Here is a 16705-nt window from a genome sequence, read left to right as displayed (position 1 = left end):
GACTTTTGGTCAGAGGAAGATGATTTTTTAAGTTTCCTTCAAAAAACTGTTTGTTTACCTAAAATACAAAGCGGCCTAAAATCCAGCTGAAGCTTCTTCAAGAATCCACCTTTCAGCAGAACATCTGGACGGAGGAGATTATGACATGCACTACAATTATTACACATAATTATGTTCAATATTTGTAGACATCTGTCTGAGAACTTTTGCAAGATCAAATTTGTGCACAATCACAAAAAAACATTTATTCTGATTCTAAATACGACAAAACATTTTGCAGCAATATCTTTAAAGATGTCAGAGATGAAGATTCAAAAGGGAAATAAAACAATAATAATGTGTTGAAAAGAAAGTAAAAAGTGTTAAAGTTACAGGCTCTTCAAAATAGATTTTCCTCTTAATGAATCTACCGTCTGCTGTGATTCGCTGAGGCTCAGTTTCATTTGAGACGTGATGCTCAAAGTGTCCTAAAAGGACCTCGAACAGCTGACGAGGCCGAATGTTTCCTCGTCGAGGTCACATTAAAATACGTGATTCAGAGCATCCTCTCCTCCTCCCACACAGACATGGAAACTCAAACATTTTCATAGACGTGTGGAAACATTTGAGTTTCATCAGAACGAGCTGCCACATGAGGAAATGTCAAATCATAATCTTTTGATACTCTGAGCATCGAGGACCGGCTGCATTAACAGTGTGTCGGCTGGAGTGACCTTTTGCACAGGTGATAGCATCAACGCTCAGCAAATCTCACCAAAAGTAGCTAGATTTCACTCTAATTAGATATTAGAAATATGTTTAATCTGGGTTTTTTTTTCTAACTGGGAGCCTGTGCCTTTAAGGACAGAACCAGCGGGTTGGGTCTTTCCATCTGAGGACTCTGTTATGAAACGCTGTTGATACCATTCAGTCTTTTTTTTTTCCCGCCCCTGAGAACAAAACTGAATTCAGATATCAACAAACAAAAGAGGAAAACATTGTATTCTTTCTGCAGCGTCAATAGAAGACAGCAACAGAGGAGCATTTCACAGAAGCATCCATGCATTCACAACATAGAAAATGCCTCATAGAAAGGCCTCACTTTCAAGGACAATGGACAATTATTAATAAGAGAGAAACAGTCTGCATGTTCACAGAGCCTAACCTTCACAGCCTGGGACAGTACAGCCTGCTTCTCTAAAAGGGGAAAGGGGGGGTGCTGAGATTTACAGTGATGAACTCGGAGAACAGCACAGTGCGATCTATAAAGAAGTCTCACATGCTGATTGTCAATTTTCAAATGCTGTTAATTTACTCGGGCATTAGGGAGTTTTCGAGGCCTCTGCAGGATGATAATAAATCCAGTAGAATACGCTTTAAAAGGAGTTAAAAGGATTGCGGTAGGAAAACAGCGCAATAAAAGTTTAATGAGAAGTCGGTGGCGAGCAAACAAAGTCGGCAAAAAAAAATACAATTTCAGCTAATGAGTGGAAATGGTGACGCTTCCAATCACAGTGAATGTCCATGAGTAAATCTCCTTCAAACCCGAAACCACCAAGCAGCATGAAGCTACTCCTCTAGGGATCAGAACACTGTTGATGGCTGACACTCAAAGTGATTTTTTTGGTCAGAGGAAGACGATTTTTCAAGTTTCCTTCAAAAAACTGTTTGTTTATCTAAAATACAAAGCGGCCTGAAATCCAGCTGAAGCTTCTTCAAGAATCCACCTTTCAGCAGAACATATGGACGGAGGAGATTATGACATGCACTAGAATTATTACACATAATTATGAAGACATCTGTCTGAGAACATTTGCACGGTCAAATTTGTGCAAAATCCTGCAAGAAAACATTTGTTCTGATTCTAAATACCACAAAACATTTTGCAGCAATATCTTTAAAGATTCAAAAGGGAAATAAAACAATAATAAAGTCTTGAAAAGAAAGTAAAAAGTGTTAAACTTACAGGCTCTTAAAATAGATTAATAGATAGCGTCTGCTGTGATTTGCTGAGGCTTTTGCAGCATGAAGCTACTCCACTAGGGATCAATGTGTCACTTCCAATAATCATATTTTTTAAGAGAAAAGGAGCATTTTGGTTTTGCTTTCCGTTTGAAAAGTGCACTCAGAGGTCAGATCCAGCCTCCTCTTGGTAGACATTAGAAATCATTGTTTCTCAGCTACTAAATTCCTCGAGACTTAAGCAGAACAAGCCAACAGTATTCATCAGCAGAGGAACAGAAAGAGCAAAAGCTTTTTGTAACTTCCCCCCTCCCCTCTGCGAGCGCGTCTCTGCATGAATGTCAGCACGAAGGGGGGTTGCATGACCTTTCATGAAGCTTTTTGTAACTCTGACTCCCGGTCGGCTCCTCTCAGATGCCCCGGACCACTGACCCCTATTCACTGTGGGGAGGCAGGGGCCGTAGCCTCAGGGCTGAGGCAGAGGGCCGATAAAGCCGGGTGGGGGGGGGGGGTTAGACGTGACTTCTGGAGCTTCAGCTCTCCCTGGAGGGGGCCGCAGCGGTGCCAAGGCCCAGGTCTCCCTCCAGCAGGTCCTCCTGGTGCTCCGATGAATTGTCGCCACCTATGGACCCGACCTGGCGCTCTGTTTCCTCCAAATCACAGACGCAGTCGTCTGGTTCAGTTTCACACAGCTGCTCCTCATCCTGGGAGAAAAATCAAAACACTCTTGTCACAAGAGTCTTGTCACTCTCTGAGGATTTGTTTTGTTGTTCGTAGCGACAGAAGAGAGGACTCACCTCCTGGATGTTCGGGCTCCTGAAGAGTCTGGCACCGACTCCGCAGCACTGTGGCAGAGAGTCGGACAGAGAGGGGCCGTAATGCGTCAGCAGAGGCTTTAGGTATCTTTGAACCTTGTTAAGGCATGGTGGCAAAGGTGTGTCAGTGTCGACAACAGGGAACGAGGAGGGAGGGAAATAGTTTGTTTTTTAGCCTTTTAACCTGGCCTTGGGCTACCTCGTCATACCTGTGAGGGTTTAAGCAAGGGCCAAAGATCTTTCCTCTGGGGGCACACTGTGTGATAATGTGTAAAACGAGTACAGCAGTTTAAGTGTGTATTGACAAGGGCTCAGGACATCGAAGGTGTCACATCCCAGCTTTAAATGCTCAGCAGAGAATTTTGATTAAGGGTTGAACTAAAGGAATTTAGGGAGTGTTTATGAGACAGATGCAGGAGGGCTAACCAGAGGTCAGTGACTATGATAGAGAGAGAATTAATTAAAGTGGCTCATTTTCTGGAAATTAGAATGTGAAAAAATACACAATTAAAGGAGCAGTATGTAACTCTGACACCTAGTGTTTAAATGGGTACTGCAGTCCAAATTCAAAACATTGTAGAGATCTGCCCCCCCCCCTCTCTAGAGTGGATGCTCACACAGGTCACCATGTGGTGGACTCTGAAGCTTCAGTGTTTATCCAGCTCTGCATGGGTCTGTAAACCTTTCTGTGTTCTAACCTCTCTCTTGTATTGTATTAAGAGAGAGGCCTGCTGCATTTCTCCTTATAATCTTATTGTCTGAACATCGAGCCACAGTGGATTCAGAGTTGAATACAAGTCATTCAGGCTTCAGATGTTGGTGCTGTTTTGATCAGGTTTTGCTACGCTGTTAGCATACTTGGCGTACAAGAACCAGCTGTAGTCTGCCGGAGTAATTGTCTGCAGTAATAAAAAGCCCCCAATGAAATATGCAGCAACAAACAAGTTCACAGGAGAGAAAAACTCCACAGGAGGCGAACAGAAGAGGACTGGATGGAAATAGAATTAATTAAAAAATCCAGTATTTAACACTTCCCACAGTTTGTATTAAGTTGTGATATGCATACAAAGTATATGTGCGGTTTAAAGCTGGAATAGGGCATTTAGTCTGATTATACAGAAGCCCTCAGCGGACATGAATAAAATCTGTTTTATTTACTCTGTTTTTCAGAGATAACAAGTCATTTCCTGCAGTTTTCTCAAGAAGTCATCTTTTCGATCTTGAATCCTGCTAGTTGCAAATCACAAAACAAACAGAGAAATAGGTTTCCTCTGCAGCAGGGCTTGTTGTGGTCTGGCCTATCTCAGTTAACAGCCTGTTGTTTGGTTTTCTATTAGCGTTATCGGATTGCAGGAATTTTTTCATGGTTCAAGAAACAGTTTGACCCCGCCCCCTTTTTTATTGCACACAGAACCCTGTTTTAGCTCCTGCTTCAGAGTACTCTCCCAGCAGTGGTGGAGCCGGTCTTTTCTGAGTGGTGCTGCCGAACTGGGCCACTGACTTCTGCAGGGGTGGCCAGAAGTATTAAGTGCTTAATAAAGAGTGCTTGATTCTTTAGGTATGACATCGTGTTAGTTCAAAGTCACAGTTTAAAGTAACTACCAAAAGGAAATCGGTTGCACTAAAATAAAGAGAAGGCTTTAAGCAGCGTGTTGTAAAAAGTAAAACACTAAACACTAGTCCTGCCTCTGACAAGGCAAATAGCCAACCATAGTTCAGGGCTTTGGGGTGGCCAATCAGATTCCCTGACCACCCTTGGCTCCGCCCCTTTCTCCCAGCATCATGTTGGTGCAAATGCAAACAGAAAATAAGTCCCAACGATGTGTAGTGCTCAGGGAATGATGGGAAAGCTGGATCACCCTTGCATTGGAGAGACAACAAGAGGCTGATAACTGGCCTATAAATTATGTCAGTTATTGTCAACAGATTCACATCGGCTACAGACATCGCCTCATGTCACATTATTTGACAATGTGTCTGACAATCGTCTGTCAACAGGGCCAATGTTAAACCAATGCAAACTTTGTATAGCTTTTTTCCAGACCAGATGTCTGCATACAAAAGCTCGGTGACAGCAGATTGATCTGGTGTCCTCTTCATAACAGCCTCTGGTTACTTTTTTGTAAAGTTCTGATTAATAATTGCGCTTGTGCATGGTGTGTTGATACTTTGCTCTCCCTGTGTGTTATTGGAAAAGAAGAAGAAGAAAAAAAGAGACTTCAACAATGCTATAATTTTCTGGATGAAGCAACCTTTGTACCCTGGAGCCTATAATGAATAATGTGCAACATACAGAGAGCAGAGGAGTGCACAATCCTCTGGCATAAGCACAAACAAAACTAAAGAACAAAACAAAACAACGAGAAGAGGAGAGGAAACTGATCTAATTTGTTATTCTGTGCCAAGTCTTACATTCTGTTGCTGTTATCAGCAAAATGCAAGAGGTGGGAATTATGGGCCCTACTCTGCCAGCTAACAGGATTTATTTATAAATGTCTGAAGTGAGAGAGAAAGGGTGAAAATGAGGGAGGGAGGGGGAGGGAGAGGAAGCAGAAAAGGAAGAAGGGGGAATAATGACTTCACTAGGACCTGCAGGAGTGAGTTGTCCTCTTGTCGGCCCGGTGTCCTTCTGTTCAACGCTGGCAGAATACTAGACGGCGACTGTAATTATAACTGCTCGAGCTGCTTTCTGCTGCACAATGGTGTCAGGTTGTTTGTGTGTGTGTGTGTGTGTGTGTGTGTGTGTGTGTGTGTGTGTGTGTGTGTGTGTGTGTGTGTGTGTGTGTGTGTGTGTGTGTGTGTATGTGGGAAATGGTGCTGAGTAGCTGTGTGGGGGTAGAAGCTCAAATGCTGCTTCAGCCATCATCACTGCGAACACATTCCCTCCTACAAGTCCCACACGTCACCTCTTCCCGACCTCTCATTATTGGATGAGAGTAAGTCAGCACAATTACTGTAACTCAGTGTTTTCAGTTCTCCGTTTGAGTACTGCCACTTTATGGTCCTATATATAGAAAGAGAGGAAGAGGGAAAGAACATAAACACACCTAAAAGAACGCAGGTTAACACTGAAATGACTCGTATCTGTCCATGATAAAAGAAACCAATGCTAGGCTAGCAGCCAGTTAGATTAGCATAGGAAATAAAGAGCATGGCTTTGTCCATGTGAGGGTTTGTTGTGTTTACTGCATGACTTAACTCTCTGTATTGATGACACATGTTAGAAGATTTGAAGCTGAAGGCAGCTTGTTGTAACATTTGGACGGAGACAGGTTTGTGTATTCTCTGCTTCTATTCCCAAAACCTTAAATAGCAACGTCATCCGCACTTATGCTATACCAGCTCCCATTGATGCTAATCTAACGATGACATGTTTGTCTCTAACAGTCCATGAGAGATCCTACATGTCAACTTGAAAAGGGCTGACAATAGACAAGGATTGCCGTTGGGTTCAGAGGTTCAGAGACCCTGGTAGAGGCCACACTGCATAATTATTACTTCTACATATCTGTCACACACAATACACATTGTCAACAGGACTTCTATCTAAAGCTGGTGCCACCTCCCTCTGTTATTTGTGTATACATGTTTATATGAATTGCTGTATACAAATCTTTAAATATAGATAACACAGAGAGTTCTACCTCCCATGTGACACCACAGGCTCCTCCAGAGACCAAGCAAACAGTATCACACAGCCACACGACATGGGTGGCGTCTGAGATCCCAGAGTCAAAACAAAAAACATGTGTTGCTCGCCCGAGACCGCAAGTGTGCAAAGCACTAGAGCAGAAAAGTCTTTGATGTTCTTCAAATCACTGCTTAGGAGCGTTTGTCCTAATGAGCCTTCAAACCAGGCCGACAGGGAAACAGTTAAGAAAGCAGGATGAGACACCAGCGACCAACATGGAGCTCAATTACCTGGCGGCAGGATCCAGGCTGAGGCTCCTCTCACCTGGTCCACATCAAAGCATCTCCATAATACGTCCCCCCCCCTCCCTCCCTTCCATCAGTGGGAAACACTGGCTTGGCCTTTCATCTTGTTCAGGGCCTCTCTCATCCCCCCCCCCTCTCTCTCTGTACTTCCCACATTTCCTTGCAGATACACTCAGAATATCAACCCAATGTGTAGACCTTTAACTACAGTCAAACAGAGTGGTGATGATCTATGTCATTACTGTGGTTACACAGTTTGTCACGTTGGGTTGCAAGCAATGAAAGCAAGAGCCATACGTTGAACGTTGGCAGTGTTTCATGTTGTGTTTCTGTGTCTGGGTTTGCCTGGGGGTGCAAAACAATATCAACTCTACAATGTCTTGGTAGACGCCACAGAGTTAGCCTGACTCTCTGAGGTAAAATAACACAACTATGTTTTAAGGGTTTTAACCATCCATCTGATCCCAGCTGTTATTGGGCGCGAGGTGGGGTACACCCTGGACTGTTAGCCAGTCAATATGTGGTGAGTTAGCTGTTTTCAAATGTGCAGGCTGAATGCTCTGCTAAGATAACTACCTGACAGCTGTAGCCTCAGGCACTATTTATTAAACAGCTCTGAAAGTGGTGTCAATCTTCTCATCTTGTTCTCAGAAAAGCTAATTAGCCCATTTCCTAAAGGTCAGAGAGTCTCCTTCACACACGAGTTGGCCTTCTTATGCTGACATTTTTATTACGACTTTTAACTCTCATCTTAATCAGTGTGAATAAACTGATTAGGATCATTTTGCCACTGTTCACGATCAGTCTCAAGTAAATTAGTGGGCTTTTTTTAATGTGTGGTTTCAATACAGGTGAAACTCTCCTTTGTCAACAGGTGAAACTCTCCTCTATCGACAGGTGAAACTCTCCTTTGTCAACAGGTGAAACTCTCCTTTCTTAACAGGCGAAACTCTCCTTTCTTAACAGGTGAAACTCTCCTTCCTTAACAGGTGAAACTCTCCTTTGTCAACAGGTGAAACTCTCCTCTATTGACAGGTGAAACTCTCCTCTATCGACAGGTGAAACTCTCCTTTATCAACAGGTGAAACTTTCCTTTACCCACAGATGAAACTCTCCTTTATCGACAAGTGAAACTCTCCTCTATCGACAGGTGAAACTCTCCTCTATCGACAGGTGAAACTCTCCTCTATCGACAGGTAAAACTCTCCTTTATCAACAGGTGAAACTCTCCTCTACCAACAAGTGAACCTCTCCTTTATCAACAGGTGAAACTCTCCTTTATCAACAGGTGAAACTCTCCTTTATCAACAGGGGAAACTTTCCTTTACCAACAGGTGAAACTCTCCTTTATCAACAGGTGAAACTCTCCTCTATCAACAGGTGAAACTTTCCTTTACCCACAGATGAAACTCTCCTTTATCGACAAGTGAAACTCTCCTCTATCGACAGGTGAAACTCTCCTCTATCGACAGGTGAAACTCTCCTCTATCAACAGGTGAAACTTTCCTTTACCCACAGATGAAACTCTCCTTTATCGACAAGTGAAACTCTCCTCTATCGACAGGTGAAACTCTCCTCTATCGACAGGTGAAACTCTCCTCTATCGACAGGTGAAACTCTCCTCTATCGACAGGTAAAACTCTCCTTTATCAACAGGTGAAACTCTCCTCTACCAACAAGTGAACCTCTCCTTTATCAACAGGTGAAACTCTCCTTTATCAACAGGTGAAACTCTCCTTTATCAACAGGGGAAACTTTCCTTTACCAACAGGTGAAACTCTCCTTTATCAACAGGTGAAATGCTCCTTTATCAACAGGTGAAACTCTCCTTTATCAACAGGTGAAACTCCTCTATCGACAGGTGAAACTCTCCTTTGTCAACAGGTGAAACTCTCCTCTATATACAGGTGAAAGTCTCTATCAACAGGTGAAACTCTTCTTTCTCAACAGGTGAAACTCTCCTCTATTGACAAGTGAAACTCCCCTTTTCAACAGGTGAAACTCTCCTTTGTCAACAGGTGAAACTCTCCTCTATTGACAGGTGAAACTCTCCTCTATATACAGGTGAAAGTCTCTATCAACAGGTGAAACTCTCCTCTATTGACAAGTGAAACTCCTCTTTTCAACAGGTGAAACTCTCCTCTATCGACAGGTGAAACGCTCCTTTGTCAACAGGTGAAACTCTCCTTTCTTAACAGGTGAAACTCTCCTTCCTTAACAAGTGAAACTCTCCTTTGTCAACGGGTGAAACTCTCCTCTATTGACAGGTGAAACTCTCATCTGTCGACAGGTGAAACTCTCCTCTGTCGACAGGTGAAACTCTCCTTTACCCACAGATGAAACTCTCCTTTATCGACAAGTGAAACTCTCCTCTATCGACAGGTGAAACTCTCCTTTATCAACATGCAAAACTCTCCTTTATCAACAGGTGAAACTCTCCTCTATCAACAGGTGAAACTCTCCTCTATCGACAGGTGAAACTCTCCTTTATCAACATGCAAAACTCTCCTTTATCAACAGGTGAAACTCTCCTTTATCAACATGCAAAACTCTCCTCTATCGACAGGTGAAACTCTCCTTTATCAACATGCAAAACTCTCCTTTATCAACAGGTGAAACTCTCCTTTATCAACATGCAAAACTCTCCTTTACCAACAGGTGAAACTCTCCTTTATCAACGGGTGAAACTCTTCTTTATCAACAGGTGAAACTCTCCTTTATCAACAGGTGAAACTCCTCTATTGACAGGTGAAACTCTCCTTTGTCAACAGGTGAAACTCTCCTCTATATACAGGTGAAAGTCTCTATCAACAGGTAAAACTCTCCTCTATTGACAGGTGAAACTCTCCTTTGTCAACAGGTAAAACTCTCCTCTATCGACAGGTGCAACTCTCCTTTATCAACAGGTGAAACTCTCCTTTATCAACACACGAAACTCTCCTTTATCAACAGGGGAAACTCTCCTTTACCAACATGTGAAACTCTCCTTTATCAACGGGTGAAACTCTCCTTTATCAACAGGTGAAACTCCTCTATCGACAGGTGAAACTCTCCTCTATATACAGGTGAAAGTCTCTATCAACAGGTGAAACTCTCCTCTATTGACAAGTGAAACTCTCCTATGTCAACAGGTGAAAGTCTCCTCTATTGACAAGTGAAACTCTCCTCTATCAACAGGTGAAACTCTCCTTTATCAACATGCAAAACTCTCCTTCATCAACAGGGGAAACTCTCCTTTATCAAAAGGTGAAACTCTTCTTTACCAACAGGTGAAACTCTCCTTTATCAACGGGTGAAACTCTCCTTTATCAAAAGGTGAAACTCTCCTTTATCAACAGGTGAAAGTCTCCTTTATCAACAGGTGAAACTCTCCTCTATATACAGGTGAAAGTCTCTATCAACAGGTGAAACTCTCCTCTATTGACAGGTGAAACTCTCCTTTGTCAACAGGTGAAACTCTCCTCTATCGACAGGTGAAACTCTCCTTTATCAACAGGTGAAACTCTCCTTTATCAACAGGGGAAACTTTTCTTTACCAACAGGTGAAACTCTCCTTTATCAACGGGTGAAACTCTCCTTTATCAACAGTTGAAACTCTCCTTTATCAACAGGTGAAACTCCTCTATCGACAGGTGAAAGTCTCCTCTATATACAGGTGAAAGTCTCTATCAACAGGTGAAACTCTCCTCTATTGACAAGTGAAACTCTCCTTTGTCAACAGGTGAAACTCTCCTCTATTGACAAGTGAAACTCTCCTCTATCAACAGGTGAAACTCTCCTTTATCAACATGCAAAACTCTCCTTTATCAACAGGGGAAACTCTCCTCTACCAACAGGTGAAACTCTCCTTTATCAACAGGGGAAACTCTCCTTTACCAACAGGTGAAACTCTCCTTTATCAACGGGTGAAACTCTCCTTTATCAACAGGGGAAACTCTCCTTTACCAACAGGTGAAACTCTCCTTTATCAACAGGGGAAACTCTCCTTTACCAACAGGTGAAACTCTCCTTTACCAACAGGTGAAACTCTCCTTTATCAACGGGTGAAACTCTCCTTTATCAACAGGGGAAACTCTCCTTTACCAACAGGTGAAACTCTCCTTTATCAACGGGTGAAACTCTCCTTTATCAACAGGGGAAACTCTCCTTTACCAACAGGTGAAACTCTCCTTTATCAACGGGTGAAACTCTCCTTTATCAAAAGGTGAAACTCTCCTTTATCAACAGGGGAAACTCTCCTTTACCAACGGGTGAAACTCTCCTTTATCAACAGGGGAAACTCTCCTTTACCAACAGGTGAAACTCTCCTTTATCAACGGGTGAAACTCTCCTTTATCAACAGGTGAAACTCTCCTCTATCTACAGGTAAAAGTCTATCAACAGGTGAAACTCTTCTTTCTCAACAGGTGAAATTCTCCTCTATTGACAGGTGAAACTCTCCTTTGTCAACAGGTGAAACTCTCCTCTATCGACAGGGGAAACTCTCTATCGCCAGGTGAAACTCTCCTTTGTCAACAGGTGAAACTCTCCTTTATGGACAGGTGAAACTCCTCTATCGACAGGTGAAACTCTCTTCTATCAGCAGGTGAAACTCTCCTCTATCGACTGGTAAAACTCTCCTTTATCAACAGGTGAAACGCTCCTCTATCTACAGGTAAAACTCTATCAACAGGTTAAACTCTCCTTGCTCAACAGGTGAAACTCTCCTTTATGGACAGGTGAAACTCCTCTATCAACATATGATACTCTCCTCACTCTTGTCTTGTTTTGAGACCCAGTGATGGACCCAGTGTTTTCTATTTTAAATAATAGAAAATTCATGGAATGAATAATTTGAGGTATCAGGAAGGATATTATGTCATATCCAGGTCTGTGGTTTACAGTGATTCAACACAGCCATGACCTCATTCACATTTCCTGAATTATGAGGGTTAACATCCTAAACTGAAATGGGTTTGATCAAAACCATGGTCACCAACTATCCACACATTTGATCACGAAACAAGATAAAAAGGACAAGCGCACACTGTAATAATTTTCAATGATAAGCTTAAATGTCTTCCGTTTTAAAGTGAGGCACAATCTTTCTTAGAACCTTGCCAGATTTGATCACTCAGCTAACACCAAGCTGAGAAAATCGAGGTGTCAAGAGTGAGGAGGCTTTTCAGCAGCAGAGACATGGAGACGTGTGAGAACACCAAGGAACAACACAGAATAACTTCCAGAGAAATATTTTAAAACGTTAAGATTTTTGAGCAAAGGAACAGTACCTGAAGAAACGATCCTTTTGAGGGACTAAGAACTGCTTTTAGTTTTGTATTGTGGATATAATATAACAAAGAGTAAGGATTTTTACCTGCTCTAAGTGTCTGAAGATAACATTTGCTATGAATTGGCGCTGTGCAAATACAGACTGATTGTTCACAGATGGTCTCAGTGAAAGGGCTCTTTCAGATCTGGGTTGGTTTACCAATGCATGCAAGTTAACTCTAGCCTCCTCGCTAACTCTGCCCTCCTCTTCCTGACTCCAATCAGGTCTTGGAGCTGGAGGACAGTATTAACCTAAAGTTTATACTTCTGCGTCATATCAAAGCCGTAGCTATGCTGCAGTGGCCCACGCCATTGTGAGCACTACATACCTGTGCATCGGTGTGTCTGGTTAGCTCTGCAATTCTCCCTGCCTACAAACACTAGTTGGCAGACCGATTTCTATGCCACAGCTATATCGCCTGTTTTTAGTTTCCATTAAATTCTCTGCATGTTTTAGCACAGGTAACCATGGCGACTGAAACGGAGCGTCTTACATTGGAGTTGGAGAAATATCGAGCAGCAGTCGAATATACCAGCTTCTAGTGTTCTTCCCTCCCTTCAGCAGAATCTAGAAAACGGCAGTGATAATGGAAATGTTATACATGCAGGAAATAAAATGCTTTCCAGCCATTTGAATCACATCAGAGGGGTTGCGGTTGCGTTGTTTTGATGCAGTTAGGTTGAATTGGCCCGCCCACAACATTAACCCGAGTCCACATAAGTCACTGCAAATGATTTCTCCAGAAACCATTTTTAAGGAATTGTATTTGTTGTGCAACTCCAAAAACATGCCGAGAAATAAAAGGAAGCAAAAATATTCTGAAGGACACAGTACAGATGCTTTAACCTGAATCTGTGCTCTACTGAATCAGACTGTCATAATGATGTTATGTAAGGGAGTCTGACAGCCTTAACATGATTCATCAGGCCAAGAATGATGCTTATGATGCTCATTTCTCAGAACTGGATGCTACTCACTGCAAAGATCAACTAAAAGATACTGATTTTTCCACTTTGCCAAATCAACCTTCAGTCCTTTTCCCCATCCATGACAAATAAGTGAATGGTTAACCAACAGTGTCCAGTCATATGTTTCCTCTTATGTTTTTTCCCCCTTTAAATGCCCTTCTCTATAAAACGTAAAAAAAAATCTAGTATTAATATTAACGCACTTGTGCATTAAATGAAAACACTAAATGAATGCACTGGCAGAACAGCATCTCATTGTTTTGCGGCAGAGACAGAGTCAGTCCATAAAGTAAAATGATGTGCTCCCCGCCAAGCAGCAGCGGGGACAGGTCACGAGGCCATTAAGTGGTAAAATTCGATTAGCGGGAGCTTAATGCAGTCCTCATGAAATTCTGCTGCACAGGACTGGACCGTTTTTTAAACTGCTGAATGATTTAACCCCGCTCTATAAATTACAGAAATCCAGTTTGCCCTGCAGTCAACAGCAAATACATTCAAGAAATAGTTTTTATTTGGGACACTTTTCCGCTTTGATTTCAGAGATTTACATCTAAATATTGTGAACATTTTTATGACGCAAGGATGAAGAAAGGTCCTTGAGGGCTGAGCATAAAATAAGGGAACAGACTTTCTGGTTCTGTCGAATGCTAACAAAGTGAATTGATGGTTTTACTTCAGCAACAAAAAAGCCCCTGAAACAATTATTCAAAATGTTGGACTGACCTTTTAATTAAAGGCTACTTGTTAGCTTAGCTTGGTTTAGCAAGAAGACTGGTGTTAAAAGTCACAGATTATAAATACACGTCACCATGTCTAACACTAACATGTGTCTCTAGTCCGTCTACAAACCCCCCCAATGATGAGAAAAGTCCATCCTCTCCATCTTTTGCCTGCTCCACTTTTCCGAAAATGTGTGCTCAAACAGGCCGTTTGGAGATGTTCCCTTCATGACATCACAAAGGGCAGTAGCCCCTCCCCCAGGTGGGTGACACTCCCACAGCTAGGTGTTTGTTCTGCCCTCTGAGTCTGCCTTCTCACCGTAAACAATAGGACATGGAGCGAGAAAGCACCGAGTACACCCAAGCCCTTCCAGAGAGGGGGCGTGGTCGGACACAGCTCATTTACATATTTAAAGGTACAGACACAGAAACAGCCTGTTCTGAGCAGGGCTGAAATAGAGGGGTTTATAGACATGATCAAATACAGGATCAGAGTGGATTCAGAACAACAAAAAGCTAATTCTGATGAGTTTGAGTCATTCTTTTGTTTCAAATATAAAACAGCCTGAAAATAGTTCTTCAAAATGTCAAAATATCCATGTAATGAGTACCTATATGTATTTTACTGGTAGTAGGCCATTTAAAAAAAAAAGCTAAGATATCCACTATATAGTTATGGGTACTTGAAGGCCACACACATTCCCAGTACTTTCTTCTTCACATCCCCTGAAATGCAGCACTCTGCTATTTTCCTTCTACTCCCCACTAAAACACCACTCAGCTCAACAGACCAGTGCATTAACCATTGTGAGTGCGAACAGATGTGGGAGTGCTTTGGAGAAGAAAGCGGTGAAAGGATACTTGTAGTCCAGGCGGTGCCACAGGCCCCGTGTTGTGTCTGGCCTCCCTGATGCGACCTGCGGGAGAACCATGAGAGAGCCACTGTTATAACATAAACACACAAAGACCCTCTCTGGGGCGCTTGTATGTTTCTGTCTGATGGAAATGCTGGAAACTTGCACCCCTGGATGGTCAGTGGGGCCATATCGAATGACCCCACACTCCCCTCAAAAAAACATCCCTAAAGATCAGTAAAAAGGATGCCCCGAGCAGTCGAGTGCAGCTCTAGTTCTGGGCAGATTAACATTCATCCATTTCCATAAGAAAGAGGCCTGCAGCTCAGCCTCAGCTCTCCATTGGGATCCTCCTCCTCCTAGCCTTACCCTCCTCCCAGCTCTCTATCCTTTCAGCCCCTCTGGCCACATATTCATGTAGGGGAGCTGACCCAGACCATGTCCCATTCACAGTGTGCAGATAAGATTCTGGTCAAATAAGAAGATGAAAAGAGAGGGGATGGAGAGCTGCTGGGAGGAAGCAGTGATGGCCAGGTGGGAGGATAGTGTGTGTGTGTGTGTGTGTGTGTGTGTGTGTGTGTGTGTGTGTGTGTGTGTGTGTGTGTGTGTGTGTGTGTGTGTGTGTGGGTGGGTGGGTGTTTGGACCTGCCTGCACAACAAGATGCCACATTTCAAGAGGAACCTGTGTGCTTGTGAGGATGTGCTACAGACGTGTCATTTAGCAGGCAAGCAAAAGTGCCTTCCCTCTTTGTGAACCTCTCCTGCGCTTTGATGTCATGCGGCGTTAGAATAAACAACCCAAGATTAAAGGGTGGAAGCCTATTCTGTGAGCCCGGGCGAGGACCCGCAGGATATACCTCAAAATCCTTGAGATGTAAAAGCGTGTGCATTAAGTCTACCAATACCTTACAGTAGTAGTGAAGCACACAGACAAACTCAGATTGTGACGCAGTTCTGGCCCCGCAGCACTTTGGTGGAGATTAAAAATAGCTCTTAAGTAAATGAAGTTTCATTGTTTTGGAATGTGATTGCTGCTCTCTGCAGTTTCCCTCCAGTGGCGAGACGAAATGAAAACACAGCTTATAGCACGGTATCTACAGAAGTACAACTCATTTAGGAGACGCTCTTATCCAAAGTGCCGAACATCAGAGAGTCAGTACAACACAAGCGAGGTAAATGAACAGCTATAACTGAATTATGGTGTATTCTATTTCATAACTCCTGCATGTGAGAGAGGGGTGTAGGAGCTGGAGGAGAGCGGAGGCTTCAGTATGGAGGAGGCGTGGCCAAAGAGCAGTTTGTTTTGGTTTCATGCTGGTGCTCAAAAGGTGACTTCTACTGGATCAAAAAGTCGCACTTTCTTCCTTTAAAGTCTGATCGCACACACAGGTGCTGACAGGAAGTGCACAGAGGCAAAGCACTTCCCCCCCTCCCCCCGCCCCCCCCCGTTGTTAATATGGAGGCTGTAAGGCTGCTAAAGCAATCTGGAGAGCAAATAAAGCTGCGTCGTTCTTCTCTTTTCAAAGATCATTTCACTGAGTATTAAAGCTCTGTTAGCTGCTTCATCCCTGCATCTGTCATTTCTCTCTCCATACTTTGTAAATCAGAACCTTCATTTTAAAGTTTAATGTTTGCTTGAAGCGATCTTTCATAAAATATTTATCCACTGAAAAAGCTCAAACTGGATCAATAAATCTATAAAAAAAAAAAAAAAAGAGTCATTAGAAATACTGTTTGCAGTGACGCTAATAGTTTAAGTGTTTCAGGACGCATAAAGACAACTGCTGCTGTCTGTAATATATCAACAGGGGGGTCGCACTTATGCAAAAAAAAAGGTTAATGGGATAGATGAGCAATACCTGTGTGATAGCTCTAAGAGCAGCTAAATGGAGGCAGCCATGCACATTCAATTTGAGAAAACACGGCCCATTGGCTATTATGACTTCTGCTGACTGGAATCAGAGGAAACGTAGATGGATCGACGCTTTACTGTCTGGGATACAAGATCACCTCCCTTACAAATAAATGTTTTACTGTGTTACTTTATATGAATTATATAAATTAAATATTAGTGGGGGATGTGTGGGTTGACTTGGGTCGCTTGCTGCCACCGCAACCCGACCTCTCATAAGCAGAAGAAAATGGATGTATGGATGGATCA

General features: G+C 42.8%; 1 protein-coding gene across 1 annotated transcript in view; it reads right to left on the bottom strand.

Moving 5' to 3' along the window:
* Positions 1 to 233: 233 nt before the first annotated feature.
* The window catches only part of LOC109997334 (sodium/hydrogen exchanger 9), a 74285-nt gene continuing 57813 nt past the window's right edge, over positions 234 to 16705 (bottom strand). The window contains exons 14-16 of the mRNA XM_065948591.1: positions 14552 to 14607; positions 2739 to 2844; positions 234 to 2645 (exon numbers count right to left, since the gene is read on the bottom strand). Coding sequence (XP_065804663.1) covers positions 2475 to 2645; positions 2739 to 2844; positions 14552 to 14607 — 333 coding nt within the window. The 3' untranslated portion in view covers positions 234 to 2474. The remainder of the gene's footprint in view (positions 2646 to 2738; positions 2845 to 14551; positions 14608 to 16705) is intronic.

This window comes from Labrus bergylta, chromosome 20 (genome assembly GCF_963930695.1).
Source record: "Labrus bergylta chromosome 20, fLabBer1.1, whole genome shotgun sequence".
NCBI lineage: Eukaryota > Metazoa > Chordata > Actinopteri > Labriformes > Labridae > Labrus > Labrus bergylta.
The sequence above is the reverse complement of the archived record's forward strand: the minus strand, read 5'-3'. Positions and strand labels throughout refer to the sequence as shown.